The sequence below is a fragment of the Aplidium turbinatum genome, chromosome 9, assembly GCF_918807975.1.
Source record: "Aplidium turbinatum chromosome 9, kaAplTurb1.1, whole genome shotgun sequence".
NCBI classification, from domain to species: Eukaryota; Metazoa; Chordata; class Ascidiacea; order Aplousobranchia; family Polyclinidae; genus Aplidium; species Aplidium turbinatum.
This window is the reverse complement of record NC_137480.1, coordinates 20131608-20148230: the sequence shown is the minus strand read 5'-3', so window position 1 is coordinate 20148230 and position 16623 is coordinate 20131608. Positions and strand designations below refer to the sequence as shown.

At 37.0% G+C, this 16623-nt stretch overlaps 2 protein-coding genes across 2 annotated transcripts in view; both read right to left on the bottom strand.

Moving 5' to 3' along the window:
• The window catches only part of LOC145777049 (protein lifeguard 2-like), a 93268-nt gene that overhangs the window by 34604 nt on the left and 42041 nt on the right, over positions 1-16623 (bottom strand). The window lies entirely within an intron of this gene.
• LOC145777126 (uncharacterized) lies at positions 78-6160 on the bottom strand. Its single transcript, XM_082588421.1, has 3 exons — positions 5954-6160; positions 3521-3625; positions 78-552 (listed from the first exon to the last, which is right to left on the bottom strand). Exons 1-3 carry the CDS (start codon positions 5984-5986, stop codon positions 370-372), a joined length of 321 nt encoding a protein of 106 aa, XP_082444547.1. The 5' UTR covers positions 5987-6160; the 3' UTR covers positions 78-369.

Sequence of the window (16623 nt, the reverse complement as noted above, 5' to 3'; positions counted from 1 at the left end):
GTACGCTACACTTGCTCTTCGTGTCGTGATGGTGTTAAATTGCACTGTAGGGGTGCGTTACTAGCCGCCAAGAAGAATACAGCACAATAGCAAAGATGTGCATATTGGCAGTCGCAATACTCGCTCGAATGGTGAGCACTTTCCTTGACGGGCTAGTACCTATTCATAACCCCACATAACAGGCCACAGTCGGACACGACAAGAAAATTACTAAACAGCATTTCCTAAAATTTTTTTGCGTAACAATTAAATTTCCATACTGGCAAAGAGATAAACGAGTAGCTTCGGTAGTCTGAGCAACGCAGCAATGTTTGTGTCTTTGAACAAGTTGATAGTAGCAGCTTGGAAGCATGAACCAAACGACTTGAGTCATCTTTTCTTTTTCTTCTTTTTTCCTCCTTTCTTCCCTTTCTTTTTTCCTTTTCCCCCTTTCTTCTTTTTACCACCTTTCTTTTTGCCTTGCTTTTCTTTCCAAGCTGCATATTTTTCTTTTGCTTCTTCTGATGGCCCCTTACCAGTGACGCATTCCACTCTCTTTCCAACGCACTGAGTCTGAAAATGATTATTGCCTTAACTCGTGACAAGAAATCAACTTTAGAAATTGTTATCAGAACTTTATGATGCCTCCAACAATGCGATGGTTTATCTCACCGGGAACCTCTCCAACTCACAAAACTCATCCTTTTTCCTTTGTCTTCACGTCTGCAGACGTTGAAGCAAGATAAAAGGACTAATTTTGCGAACTGGGTACTAGCTTCTACTTCAAACAATCCGAAAAATCCTTTCACTAAAAGGTAGTTTTCTCAATAGACAAGATACTAGGCTACCGTATGTAGTGGAGAGTGGGGCTAGTCGGAAAGTTTTTTTTAAAGTGAAATTTAAAAAACTTGGTGCATAACCTGACAACTTGAAGTGGCTTAAATTATCATGTATGGTGTCCTCTATCATACAACCAAAAATAAGTATTGAGTCAATTAAGCTTTTAATAAAAATTTAAAATAAACAAACATACAATTGATTTTTCAACTAACCCCATGCCTGGGGTTTGTTGAAAAACTTCAGTTTAATACCCACTAATGAACTGGATACTCTTTTTTCAACCAAGAAACATTTACATGGGGTTGTAAGCAAATATGCTTACTTGCTTTAAAATCAAAATGCAATGAATTCTACACCTGATCATCGTAAAAACATTTTTTGATAAACGCATTAATAAAACTTGTGATGCCACATAGGCTACATAGCACTTTCCAAGTTATTCAAATTAAAATTTTACAATGTATGTCTGCTTAAAACAAGTATATTGGAGTTTATACTACTTATGATCATACCACGACGATATACTCCTATCATACTACATAGTCATACCGTTATCAAAACATTTTCCAACTAACCCCACCCACTATTTTCCAACTAGCCCCATTCGCATATGACAAACTATTTTCCTAAAATATTCAAGCATGGTGCATTGGACTAAATTGTTTTTATTTCTTGGTGTTGTAGAACACCTACAGATGACACACACCAAAAAACTTCTACCTATCTTTAAACGATATCGACGCATAAAATGTTTTTTAATACGCCAAAAATTTTACTTTGAAAGTAAGAAAATACAAAATTGTCAGCCAAACAGGTATATCTTGACTTAACAATTCGAAACTAACATGGATTAAGTGTTTTTATAAACTACTTCACATGTTTGCAGTAAATATTTAAAAAAGTTATCGAGAGTTAAAAAAATGATCATTTTTCAACTAACCCCGCTTTCCAAGTTCCAACTAACCCCACTCTCCCCTATGTTTGTATACTGTATATAGCTTACACAATATAAAGAGGTTTTGATCAAAGAGGCATAATCAGGGCCGGATTTACCAGTAGGCAGTTGCCTAGGGCGGATTATTTTTTGGGGCGGCAAAATATACGAATATAGTACATTGATAATACTGTACGTGAATATAATAATTCACAACAGATATATAGCAATTAATAAATATGTTATTACACACATTTATAAACAGTGCGGCAAGTCATCGCCCCTAGAGTACTTCACGCTTGATTGGTTTTCAACAATGTGCTGCTTAGCGCTTCTTTTAGTTATCTGTCTCGCTTAGTATGGAGGACTAGGCTTTGTCTGTGCAATTTTTATTAATCTTTGTTTGGTTTGTTTAACTGTTAGTAAATTTGAAGGAGCCTAGAAAAAATGTTTTTAGTCAATGTTAGGTTGATGGAAAAGTTGCAGGCTATTTTGTGTAGGCTACTGCCTTGATGCTTAAAATACCGTAGCCTATGTAAACAAGCCAAAAAATAAGACTAGTATACCTACGAAAGAACTTTAGTTTCATGAAGTTTTATAAAAATGGCGGCATTGAGGACAAATCAGAACCAGTGCCTGTGTTGTATCGAAAATTACCATCGACAATTTTTTTGGGGAGCGGCACTTTTCTCATCTGCCTAGGGCAGCACTTAGGCTAAATCCGGCCCTGGGCATAATGACTGTAATGCATTGATCTACTTATAGTTTTGAAGTGCTTTTCTATCTACTTATAGTTTTGAAGTGCTTGTCTATCTACTTATAGTTTTGAAGTGCTTTTCTGTCGACTGGGAGTTTTGAGTATAACCAACAACGTTTTAAGTAATGAACTAATAACAGTTTTGTACACTTGCAAATTCAGTTTTATTTTTTTATTACCTGAACAAGTAGATGAAACTAACTTACAAGAAAAGAATATTGTAATCACCAAATATAAAAGTATCAAATTTTATCATAGTCTACCATGTATTTTTCGTATTTGCATAAAAATAACGGAAAATCTTTAGCTGATAAATTTAAAACATTAGCCTAACGTCGCCTTACTGAAGCTTGTGTGAAATGAATGTGTAAATTGTGACTTGATCTGTATCGAGCCTTTACAGTCCTTCAACGGCTAAGTTATTGTTTGTTTAAGGGAAAGATATCGAATAGTTGGACGCTTCTATTCAAGCAAGAGGTTTTGTTAGGAATTAAAAGTAAAAACCTGTCCCTTGTTAGGCTACTATGGATATGTAGATATGAAGACCAATTAATATCGAGAAAAGAAAATACTGTGGTGTTCGATACACTTTCATAGATAGCCTGTAGGCCATAATGTAATACATTAAGTTATTATTCCTCCTTCCTGTTTGTTTTTAGCCCACTATTTGCTGTTCTTTTTATAAAAAGCAATTGATTTGTTGTAAAAGATACAATTCATTTGTGATTCAAATCAAAAACAATTTAACCTTGTAAACTCAAATCAGTAGCCTACCGGAGTACCGCGGTATTCCCTTAGTTTTTGCAAATATTATTTTTAACTTGATAAATGCCGAGAACTAGCATTTAGCTGTTTTAAGTGATAGGCTGCAGTCAATTCGGAGTTCCATAACACTCAAAAATTTCTAACTAACTTAGTTATATGTAGGCTAAAGATAGCATTATCACATTGTTTTGTTGCAAATTTCCTTTTTACTGCAGAGGCGAGTAATTAAATTTGCTTTCCCATACCTGATTGCACATTCGACAGTGTCCCGGATCTTTCATCAAGCCGACGAATTCTCCTTTCAAGCAATCGTTGCAAAATCTGGTGCCACAATAGCGACACATAAACACCTGACAATAAAAAAATAATTTAATGTCATGTAGTGACTGTCCAACCACTTTAAATTAGGCTACTCGTGCTAAACTAGGCTGCTGGTGCAAGCCACTTGAAGCCAGGTGACGATAATTTTTGTTTAGCAGCGAGCCAGCGACCTACATTCAATTTGCAGTAGCCTAGATCAGGGGTGTGCAACCTTTATTACAGGAGGGCCATATATAAATATCTGGGTAAAACCGCGGGCCGCACGTTTATTTAACATATGATTTCTAGTAGTTGCAGGCCCAAAAGAGTAGTTTTTCTTGTTTTTCATGTTATTCTTATATTAGGGGTTATCTCTTTCCAGAATTAATAAGTTAGGACGCATAAATTTCTGAAGAAAACTGCTATTCAAATTTATTGTCACACTGTCTTTAAACGAGCTCAGTCAGAAGTTTGCAGCTGGCTTCTTTTCCTGACGGCTTTTTCCAAATTTACTTTAAATGGAAGTGATCGCAATTCGAAGTCCATTTTCCAAGTGTTGGTCTGTCAGAACCGATCAATAGGGAGATTTCATGACGCCCGTTTTAGAAAAAAATGTTCGCACAAATACGTTGAGCCAAAAAGTGCCATTTTTGAAGCCATGGATTTTTGAAATGTGGAAAGTCATCTTGGTTGAGATGTTTTCGGTAACAATCGCCAAGATTCATTTTAAAATACTTTGCTTTCAAATCCTTTTTCTCTTGAAGATCAATCTGTTCAAGTTGGATATCAGCTGGTGCTTTGTCAATGTCCGTGTTGAATGGCGAAGAGAATATATCAAACAAATGTTCATGAGATTTGAAGTCCTTGAAACGAGCCAAAAAATCATACAACAATTTTTCAAATTTAGTTTTCTTCTCCGGATGCATTTCATAGTCTCTCAAAGTTGGAAAGTGGAAAAGATGTCCTGTCTGTATGTGAGCTTTCCAAAGTCGTACTTTGTTCATAATGCCTTTTATGTGACCATACATTTTTAGAAATAATTGATTAAACTACCATTCAACGTTTTATAGGCAGAGAAAATTTTTTCTCGAACCGTAGAAAATCTCATGATCAGATCACCGCTTCAATGCGTGATGGAAATCTACAGATAAATCTGCATCTGGCATTACAGAGTGCAAAAAACAGTGTTGCAGAACGCGTTTTCGAATGTTAAATTCTCATCAGTGCAACTACGTTTATGAACGCAATAACAACGGTTAACTTTAAACTCAATACAATACATTACAAACATTATAAGGACATATTCTCAGTGTTCAATTGAATATTAATAAATCCAGAGACATCAGAATAGAAAATTAAATACAATGGATTGGCGGTGGCCAGTGAGAGACTTCTAAAATGGTTAACAAAAGGTGCAAAATCTACAATATTCCACTCCACAATGAATTGTTCAAACGTACCAGACTAAACTAAATTACCGTATAAACATGTTTCGTGGGCCGCACACAATTCAAAATTGGCACATCTTCGCGGGCCACATAATTTTTCTTCGCGGGCCACATTTGGCCCGCGGGCCGCACGTTGCACACCCCTGGCCTAGATCTTTAGGCATATTTGACTTTCCACGCAATCAATTTTGCCCAACTCGTGGGATTATTACACCGGTTGAAAAGTCAATTTTTTTGCAGTCTTTTGCCAAAGCTACAATGAGTAAACTTATGGCAAAGGCTTACTCATTATATCAGTCGTAGTGTTTGATGATTTTATGTATAGAAAAAACGGCGAATTTTTACAGAATTTAACAAGTGAATTATTTCTGAAGTGGTGACTATTGGGTATAAATCCCTTTTTAACTTTTAGACCACTGCAAGGGTGGATCCAGCAAGCTTTAAAGGAGTGAGGACTCAACAAACCACAATGGTATTATTATTTATTTGTGTTTGACAAAGCTGTCCATATCCAAAACAACGAAATAATACATAAAGGGCACAGTGAGCTACTTTGGATGTCGTCAGTTTAAAAGCTCACTAAATAGGCTATCTGCTGTTGCAAACATAGGTTTAATATAATCCGACCGTGCAAATACACTATAAATAAAGTTTCCTTTCTCTGTTTTTGGGGGTACTATCGCCCTCAGTGGATCCGCCACTGGACCGGTATGTTCCTTTGATAAGCAATATTCGGCTCCCTTTGTCCAACTAAATTGTTATGTCACAAAATGGCTTGCCTATGTCGTAGTTGTGAACTAACTCACTGTGAAGATTTTATCTATAAAAAACATTATTCACAGCTATGCGACGCGCCAGTGTCCGATAAAAGAGAGTCAAAAACCACTTTGAAATGATCGTATCAATCTTTTATAAGTTAGTTATACTTACTGTATCATTGTACACGCATCCCCAGCGACACATTTTCCGACAACAGGGCGTTTGTTTGGTTGCCGCTGTACCATAAACTACTGAATTGTTGTTATCAGATTGTAACTTTGTAACAATAAAAATAAGGGGCGATTGGCTGGATCTTGATCTGAAATTCTAAACTTCTTTTCTAGGCGTAGCCTAGGCCTAGCCTACTTATTTCTAGCAACAACAACAACAAAACATGTTTTAGCTATAATAGCTTTATTAAGACCTTAGCCTACATCATATTTAATTGAATCAAATACAATTAAGCTACCACTCACATCCATCTTACAATCTGTTTTACCCTTGACAATATTTATAGCGTGTCAAATTTATTGAATTTTATTCTGGGCCATGGCCGCAATGAGGAGGGCCATGATAAAGGCCTATTTTTTATTTTATTTTTATTTAAGATCACACAAGACTTATAGCCTACAGATTTTTTTTCAATGTAAATTATAGTCCATATTTTTTCCTGATTATTTAAGTAACCAAGATTAAACTACACAAACACATAACTTATAAAATCTTCCTCTTTCTAGATGAGGTCAACGTGATATAACATTTATCAACTGTTGATAGCAAACCTCTGGTTACTTTAGGCCAAATATGTTTTTTGCTTCTGTGTATCGACAGAGTGCATTTCAACTACTGACTGAAACACTACAAAGGACAAGCGGAACACGCGTACCAAGGTGGAGTCGTTTTCTTTATGACTTAACAATGAAACTACCCTGTTCATAACAATGAAATCAACACAAAAGGTTGAAGAGCGATATATTTTTGAAACGTCACTTGCACCATCGCAAAATCGTCTGTAATTCAAGCAAGTGCCTTTTGTAGCCTAGGCTACACCAGCAGGTCTATTTTCGAAAACCTTGATTATGAGTAGGCTACTATAATGTATAGGCTAACTATATGGTGATTATGATATAACTTACCTATTATATTAAATGTATTGCTTTTTGTTTTACCGGTTTAGTTATGAATGTAGACCTGTTGGTCTGATGCAAATAAATAACATTATAATGGTTTATGGGCTGGTCGAAAATCCAATAAGCTTAGTCGTAATATGTAAGAAGCTATATATAATCTGCCAGGATTGTTGAAAATCAACAAGACATTTCGTTTCGACAAATTATTTAATATCAAGAAACAAAACTGTTTAAAACGACGTTTTTTGGTTGTAAAAATTGCAACTTTTTTAGAGAGTACTAAATTTGAACTGAAACACAATCACGATAACTAATTTTGTATCAAGAAACGATATATTTCAAATTATTATTAGTAGCCTAAATCACCTTGTTTCTACTTTGCAACGAAAACGCTAAGCTAACTTACACAAACGCATAAAGAAAAGTTTCGCGTTCCCATTTTTCATTCAAAACTACCTAGCCTGCGATGGTACAAACAAGTGAAGGCGATAATTTCCCTTTAACTGCTACGCATTTTTTGAAGCATTTTCAGATTTAGCGTGAGTAATTCTTTGGTTTTGAACTGTTGTATTTTGAGAGGGGTAGGCTAACTGCCATAAAAAATCAAAACATGAAAGTTGTTGTATTTTCAACAGTCTTTTAAAATAACTTAATGAAAATGCTTTAAATGACCAAAAATTCTGATAGACTACAAAAAGTTTGCGTTTTTTTTATTTTTCTCATTGCCATTTGGACATCTGAAATAAAACTCTTCAAACTGCATTGCGATAAAATTCTCCGCTAGATGTCAGGCTTTTGACACAGACGTTGTCGCAATCTATGCGTTATGGGAAGAAAGAGTTGAATAAATTTCGTTTTGCAAAAATTAAAATTTGCTGTAAATGATTGAAAATTGCAGAAAAATTCAAATACAAACCTATTACGGTAATTTAATTTTTTTCAATTATTAGGAAATAGGCTGCAAGTCTTCCTCTTTCTAAAAAAGTACGACCCACGCAGCTTGGCAAACAAAGACTAGAGTTATGGTGATTGCAAACAATGTGTATTTTTTAGGGCTTGGTAAAGAATTAGGGAAACACCCTTGACCAAGTAGCCTATTAATTATTATGGAAGGTGTGTGCTGTTTGAGCCGAGTAAGATTTCGGACACATGACATTTGCTGTAGGCAAGTCAATTTAGGCTTTTGCAATTGGTTAGAAAAGCTGCAAAAAACACTGCTTGCTATTTTTCCTATTGATTACTTTGTAAAGCAAGCACAAATTCTTGTCTGCAGTGGTTTTCGCGTGACCTCAGCAAACAAATAGGCCAGTTAGATATTGCTTGCAATTTTTGGTAATTTAATTGATTGTGGAAATCTTTGTCCTTGGACAGAGAAGGTCTGCGAGTTGCGCATATAGCCTATATGTAGAGGCTTAGCTATAACCACTGATCGACGCAGGCCAGAGTGAAGTTTCCACAGTCTTGTTGAATAGTTGTTTTCTGTAAACTATTTTATTCCATTCTTAGTTGTCACTGAATAGAGAGTTGTCATTGAATAACGTTGCTCAAGCGCACAACCCAAGAGTTGAACCAGCGCTGTTTGATCTTGCTGTTTTTGATGAACAAAGTCGGGTGATTATACCATAGATATCTTACATTATACCAACTAAGTTGTCGAGGATGACAATGGCGTGAGGCTAGCACTCTATAGCTTGCAAATTAGCTTTGTTGGGCCTATTACATATTCACATAGCCTATCACATTCTAGCTCAATTACTGACTGAGTGAATTTCCAGTGGTTCAAAAAAATACATGGAGCAACCAGACAAGCTGCAATCTGCAAAATGTTGTGGCAGCTGAAAAAACAACAAAACTAGAGTTGCCAAATTTGAATTTAAAAAATGCCAAATGTATTTTAAAAAAGAAAATAATACCAAATCTTATTTTTAGAGTTGATCAACAAAAAAATTCTGTTGCAACCTTTAATTTGTTGATGCAGACAAAAACTGCACCGAAGTGTTGCTGGAGATGCAGACTGAAAGAAGAAAAGCTTTTTAAAGACCAAAAAAAATAATCAAAAACTGTATGTCCGAATGATTTGTATGCTGTTGGACATAGAATATGAAATTAAGCTAATTTATGTTTATTCACTAATTTATTTATGTTTATTCACTAATGTATATTATTGTGAAGAAAGGGGCGTTCTTCCCGGCTATCAGCACAAGGCTGAGCACTCATTAGTAGGCTACAGCGAGCAGCTGCGATTCGCCAACCATAACGGTGTAGCTTCCACGCTAGCCATTCAGACCATCCAATCAACAATATGTTTCTCGGCAGCCGATTTGTAGCAAGAATTGACAGCGATAGACACGTGTTTCGCCCATGAGGCTGGGCTCATCAGTATCGCACCGTATTCTGCCACAAATTTATTCGACCACCGCTTTACCAGTCAGTTTAACTCTTATCTTTGTGGAAACAAAGAAAAAGCCAACAAAACCAGCAGGCGCCAGGGCAGAGGACATTGTGAATAAAGGGGCGTTCTTCCCGGCTATCGCTGTCAATTCTTGCTACAAATCGGCTGCCGAGAAGCATATTGTTGATTGGATGGTCTGAATGGCTAGCGTGGAAGCTACACCGTTATGGTTGGCGAATCGCAGCTGCTCGCTGTACTAGTGAGTGCTCAGCCTTGTGCTGATAGCCGGGAAGAACGCCCCTTTCTTCACAATGTCCTCTGCCCTGGCGCCTGCTGGTTTTGTTGGCTCTTTCTTTGTTTCCACAAAGATAAGAGATAAACTGACTGGTAAAGCGGTGGTCGAATAAATTTGTGGCAGAATACGGTGCGATACTGATGAGCCCAGCCTCATGGGCGAAACACGTGTCTATCGCTGTCAATTCTTGCTACAATTCGGCTGCCTAGAAACATAATGTATATTATGTTCATTCTTTAATTTATGTTAGTCCGAATTTTAGGCCACTTGGCCACCTTGTAGTGTTTTGCTGCTTTCTGTCTGTTGTGGAATTTAGATTGCTATGGTGTTATTTTATTCGTATTTTTTATAATTGTGCCGTATGCTATTCTCGCAACAAAATAAATAAATGGTTTCTCTGTTTCTCTTGTGGTAACCTTGAGGCAGATGACCGTTTGGAAATTGAACGATTTGTCATATTACCCTGCCTATGCAATGTCAATCAATCAATCAATCATTTTATTTTTCGTCATTAACGCGTCCGAGACGAAAAAGATACTAACTACAAAATCGATATAGGCCTAGACCTACCAGCACGTTAATGAACGGGAAAAGGTGGCAAAACCTTGAAAGGTTTAAAACACGCCTGAATGAAAAATTATGTAGTAGACTATATATCAGTAGTTAGAACGGCCACAAAGGGTTAACTTTTCTACAGATATAGTTTTTCATAAAATTTGAGACAACTCACTATGATTAGTCTACGAAGCAGCCCCTTTTTTACAGCTGCTAATCTACAAAAAAGTTCCCGACGTTAGAAAAAGTTTACTTTATTCTCACATGACGAATTGCTTCAGCTGCGTTAGTGATGCGTGACAATCGAGTGGCATTAGCCTTCAGCAATTCAGCATAGTACCGCATCAGGCACTCAGGCTCAGACAGTGTTCCATTTTTTCAGGGAATTTATCCCTAGATTGGAAATTGTATGCCAGATGCCTACGAGAGACAAACTCAGGGAAATGAGCAATGCTTTGCCTTGGTTAATTTACTGCAGCAGTAGTTAGCGCGTTCGGCTCGCAGTCGAGAGCCTGCATGTTCGACTCCAGCCACCCGCACTTGCTGTTGTTTCTCTGGGCAAGAAACTTTACGATAATTGCCTCTACCCAGTGATCGATCTCGAGTAATAAATGGGTAGTACCAAATTTAAGTCAAGTCCGCTTTCCCGCAATGCAGGCTAAAGATATGAAAAACAAAACTGCACTGATTGAATATCGTGTACGGGTCAGTCCATCCTTAATCAACGAAGGTTGTCAACCCACGTTCTCCGAATTTTACGAAACTTGGTAGGCCTACACTGATTCCAATAGCTAAAAAAATCATTTTCTCCAAATTTGAGCATTCTAGCTCGAGCGGTTTTGGAGGTATCGCATTTTGAAATTACCGCCACTAGGTCCAAATTGCGTCACGCTTCAGTGAATTTGAGCTTCTACAGCTTCCCCCTTACAGTAAATCGATGGAGTAAAATGCTATTTCCCCATTTTTGAGGGTGCTGAATCCAAAAAACTGGGTTAGAACATTCTAAATAGTTGCCTTCATGGAGATTTTGCTGTTTGAGGTGTCTCACTTTGTGCACATGTTCCGAGCCGCTATGATACTTTACGAAAAAATGAAAAGTCATTTTTGGTAGTTGAAAAATGATATTATTTGAATTTAGTGAATTTAAGTTTTGCGTATGGTTGAGTAAAAAGTTATCAGTAATTCGAAAACGAAGTGTCATATGTTCTACATTACAGGTGAAATTAAGCACTTATTCTATCTATCAGTAGCCTATACTCTGTGTATAATTTAGTAATGGATAATATCCCTTGTTCAATTGGTGTGCACTTGAATGAAAATGATGAATGTCATAAACAAACTCAAATTCGCCAGAAAGGCTTTCTCTCATTTGAAGAAATTGGTAAAGAACAACTGCAAATCTTACAAATGCGTGCTGAACTGGATGACGACATTGTCTTACAAAATGGGAACATAATGCTTTCACAATGAAAAGATTTTATTGCACAACTATGCGGTTCGTTTTTCAAAATGTTGTGACATATTTAACACACATTCAAGACTTCGGTGTCATAAAAAGCCAAATGGGTCTCATGAAATCAATCTTGCCCACGCTTTATTTCTGAAAAATAAAAACTTAAAAGCCATTCCTGGACAAAAACTTTGTAGGAAATGCTGGACTCTTCTCACAGAAGATATGACAAATGATGATTCATCCAGCACATCCTCGATACCGGTAAGTGACAAGTTATCTCAGATCTCATCATCTGAAAGTGAACTAGAAACAGAGCTCCATGGGAAATTGGAACATATGGATTCATTAAAGAGAACCAATACAGTTTTAGATGCAATCGGCACATCTCCCATTACAATAAAATCTAAAAATAAGCATCAAAAACTATCTTACAGTACCGAGAAGCTTGAAAAAAGTTACAAAACAATTGAATGAGACATTTGCACAAGCAGTTGGTGTATTGGCAATGGATATTCAAAGTACTTCGCAGGATGAAACGATTGAAGATCATAAAATAAATGCAGTCAAAGCAAAAGATTCGGATCTCATAATGGATGAATTAAAAAATAAGCTTTACAATGCTGACCGTGATGATAAGTATTCTATTTTAACTTTAAAACCAAATTCTTGGACACAAAAGAAAGCACAACAATTCTTTAATGTGTCAGATTATTCTGTGAGGCAAGCCATGATGCTGAAGGAAAAAAGGGGTGTTGGGCAAACCTGCCACTGTAGGGAAAAAATACTAACTTTCAGAAGAAACCAAACAAATCATTCGTGAGTTTTATCTTGATAATGATCATTCCTTTTCACGAATCATGCCAGGTCAAAAAGATAAAGTGAGTGTGAAAAGGAATGTGCATGAACAGAAGAGATTGTTACTGTGTACATTGAAAATAAGCAGTGCATGATAACAACTGGACAAAATCTTCAGTTGAAGAAGTGTGTGTTTGTAGCATGCATTTGTCTACTGATATCCACTGTCGGTATGTGAAATTTTTTATACTTTCAGCAGCATATAAATCTGTCAAGTAATCTTGTAGTACTCTCAAACCAGGACAATTAGAGCAACCATTCATCATGCACTGCTTATTTTCAATGTCGCAGACAATCATCTTTATTAAATCTTTATAGTCCTTATCTGTCTTACTGTTGTTGGCCATAAGTATCGCATTATGGTGGTGTGTGCATACACAGACAGTATGCGTACCAGCTGAAGAAACTGTGACACACTGTTTGGGCCTTTATGAAAAAAATGATGCTCTTCCAACTTTAATATCAGGATGTCTCCTTTTGAATATGGAGTACAGTTCATCAACGTTACACAGTAACAACCTCTTCTGTTCATGCACATTCCTTTTCACACTCACTTTATCTTTTTGACCTGGCATGATTCGTGAAAAGGAATGATCATCATCAAGATAAAACTCACAAATGATTTGTTTGGTTTCTTCTGAAAGTTAGTATTTTTTCCCTACAGTGGCAGGTTTGCCCAACACCCCTTTTTTTCCTTCAGCATCATGGCTTGCCTCACAGAATAATCTGACACATTAAAGAATTGTTGTGCTTTCTTTTGTGTCCAAGAATTTGGTTTTAAAGTTAAAATAGAATACTTATCATCACGGTCAGCATTGTAAAGCTTATTTTTTAATTCATCCATTATGAGATCCGAATCTTTTGCTTTGACTGCATTTATTTTATGATCTTCAATCGTTTCATCCTGCGAAGTACTTTGAATATCCATTGCCAATACACCAACTGCTTGTGCAAATGTCTCATTCAATTGTTTTGTAACTTTTCCAAGCTTCTCGGTACTGTAAGATAGTTTTTGATGCTTATTTTTAGATTTTATTGTAATGGGAGATGTGCCGATTGCATCTAAAACTGTATTGGTTCTCTTTAATGAATCCATATGTTCCAATTTCCCATGGAGCTCTGTTTCTAGTTCACTTTCAGATGATGAGATCTGAGATAACTTGTCACTTACCGGTATCGAGGATGTGCTGGATGAATCATCATTTGTCATATCTTCTGTGAGAAGAGTCCAGCATTTCCTACAAAGTTTTTGTCCAGGAATGGCTTTTAAGTTTTTATTTTTCAGAAATAAAGCGTGGGCAAGATTGATTTCATGAGACCCATTTGGCTTTTTATGACACCGAAGTCTTGAATGTGTGTTAAATATGTCACAACATTTTGAAAAACGAACCGCATAGTTGTGCAATAAAATCTTTTCATGGTGAAAGCATATGTTCCCATATTGCAAGACAATGGCGTCATCCAGTTCAGCACGCATTTGTAAGATTTGCAGTTGTTCTTTACCAATTTCTTCAAATGAGAGAAAGCCTTTCTGGCGAATTTGAGTTTGTTTATGACATTCATCATTTTCATTCAAGTGCACACCAATTGAACAAGGGATATTATCCATTACTAAATTATACACAGAGTATAGGCTACTGATAGATAGAATAAGTGCTTAATTTCACCTGTAATGTAGAACATATGACACTTCGTTTTCGAATTACTGATAACTTTTTACTCAACCATATGCAAAACTTAAATTCACTAAATTCAAATAATATCATCTTTCAACTACTAAAAATAACTTTTCATTTTTTCATAAAGTATCATAGCGGCTCGGAATATGTGCACAAAGTGAGACACCTCAAACTAGGGGTGTTCAATTTCGATTTTCGATTCGATTTCGATTATAGTGATATTCGTTATTCGTGTCGGACATATTCGAAATTATAGCCGCCCTTTCGGCTGAACGCGGTTGAAAGTAACGCGAGTGGCGCGAAATCTGTCTTGTCGCATTTTGCAAGCGAAAAAAGACTTCGACGCATGCGCATCGTCGATCACGTGACTATCACACGCTCTCGCGGGTCCAACGGCCAGTCCTGCACCAGGGATGCCAGGTTGGCATTTTTATTGCCAAATTTCACAAATTTCTCAAGAATAAAGATAGCTAGGTTGTGCAATAGCAGAAAGTGTAGGCTGAGCTTTGTCGCAATTTTATCCATTTTTTACCGAATCCATAGGCGCCTAAGCCGTGGGGGCAGAGCCGTAGCCAGACTGCAGAGCAAGGGGTAGCCAGACCGCATAGCAAGGGGGACAACTTTTTTAGGGGGGGCCGAACAAATTTAAATATGCAAAATCATTATAATTGTAGCTTTTGCCCGAGAATATTGAGATTATGCCAAGGGCGAGGCCCCCCTGAAAAAAAGTTGACCCCCCTGCTCTGCGGTCTGGCTACCCCGGCTGGCTACAGGCCTGCGCATATTTCTGTGTGTGGGCAACTTTTTATGCTGTATTGATACATAAAACAATAGATGAACTAGCGATCGGCTGCAGGAAAACATTTTTTGAATGCAAACCGCAACCGCTTCGCGATAAATAATCACTAGAACGAGTTGCGATGCTACAATTCAACACCAGACAACAAAATCTGTCATTTTTACATTGATTTAATGTCTGCAGACGTTGAATCAATGTAAAAATAACTAATTTTGCTTCCTGGGACATAGCAAAAATCTACCATTTTGCGTCGATTCAATGTCATCAGATGTCGAATGCACCCTAAAACAGCATAAATTGCCTACGTAGACGGAGCGTGCGTTTAGCTTGATGCGCTTGCAAACATACTCGATGTCGCTTTCGAGTCGAAACCTCTGCATTCTGCAGTGAAATGTCGCGGCAGTGAATCGCTCGCTGTGAAAATGAACTTGAAGTGTTTGGGATCCCAGCAACCTCAGCTCCAGCGGAGCGATCGTTTTCAAAAGCTGGCCTGATCGTCACGAAGCTGAGATCCCGACTGACGGGTGACCATGTCGATCAGCTTGTGTTCATAAACACCAACATGGGCCTGGAGCTGTAGACGTTATTTTGTGTTATTTTTTCGCAAATTTTTATAGCTTTTTTTCGCGTTTTCTAGCAAATTTTCATGTCGTTTCTTTCAATAAAATCACATTTTGCAGTTTGGTGAATAGTTGTGATATTCCAAATCGAAATTCGGAAATCGAAAATAAATTGAATTTCGAATTTCGAATATTCAAATAATCGAAATTGAACACCCCTACCTCAAACAGCAAAAATCTCCATGAAGGCAACTATTTAGAATGTTCTAACCCAGCTTTTTGGATTCAGCACCCTCAAAAATGGGGAAATAACATTTTACTCCATCGATTTACTGTAAGGGGGAAGCTGTAGAAGCTCAAATTCACTGAAGCGTGACGCAATTTGGACCTAGTGGCGGTAATTTCAAAATGCGATATCTCCAAAACCGCTCGAGCTAGAATGCTCAAATTTGGAGAAAATTATTTTTTTAGCCATTGGAATCAGTGTACCAAGTTTCGTAAAATTAGGAGAATGTGGGTTGACAAATTGGAAAAAAAACGTTGATTAAGAATGGACTGACCCGTACGGTAGTGTGTGCTGAAATCTGCTGCAATGCACTTAATTTTGTAGGCCTACATCTTTTTGAACTGATCCATCCACCTCAACTTCCTATTTTAAATTTTCCCTAACAATAAGGACTGTTATGCAGTGTACTGAACTGTAGTGGAGTAACTACAACTAGTGTTTGATACTAGAACTGGAGCATTCTTAATTGTCCTATTAAATGAGTTTTATTTGTTTTATTGAAATAAAATCTATTTGAATGAGGCACTAATGATGCTCTACAGAGTGAAATGCCTACGCCATAAATAGGACTCTGCTGCTTCTCCATGCATTTTTAATAAAAATACTACACTGATACGTACCGTAGGGTACTTGATGGAGAATCGCTGGCCTGCTGCTTTTCTTTAGTCAGGAGATACCTTATCCTTAATGGAACTCAATAAATGAGTTTTATGCGTGATTAAGCATTTCTAATGTTTAAATCGATATGCATTAAGTTCTGTGAATTTTGATGCAATTTAGGAAATTTTAATCATTGTTTTTGAGAATTTTATGCTTGCATTTGTGAGAACACTGCAA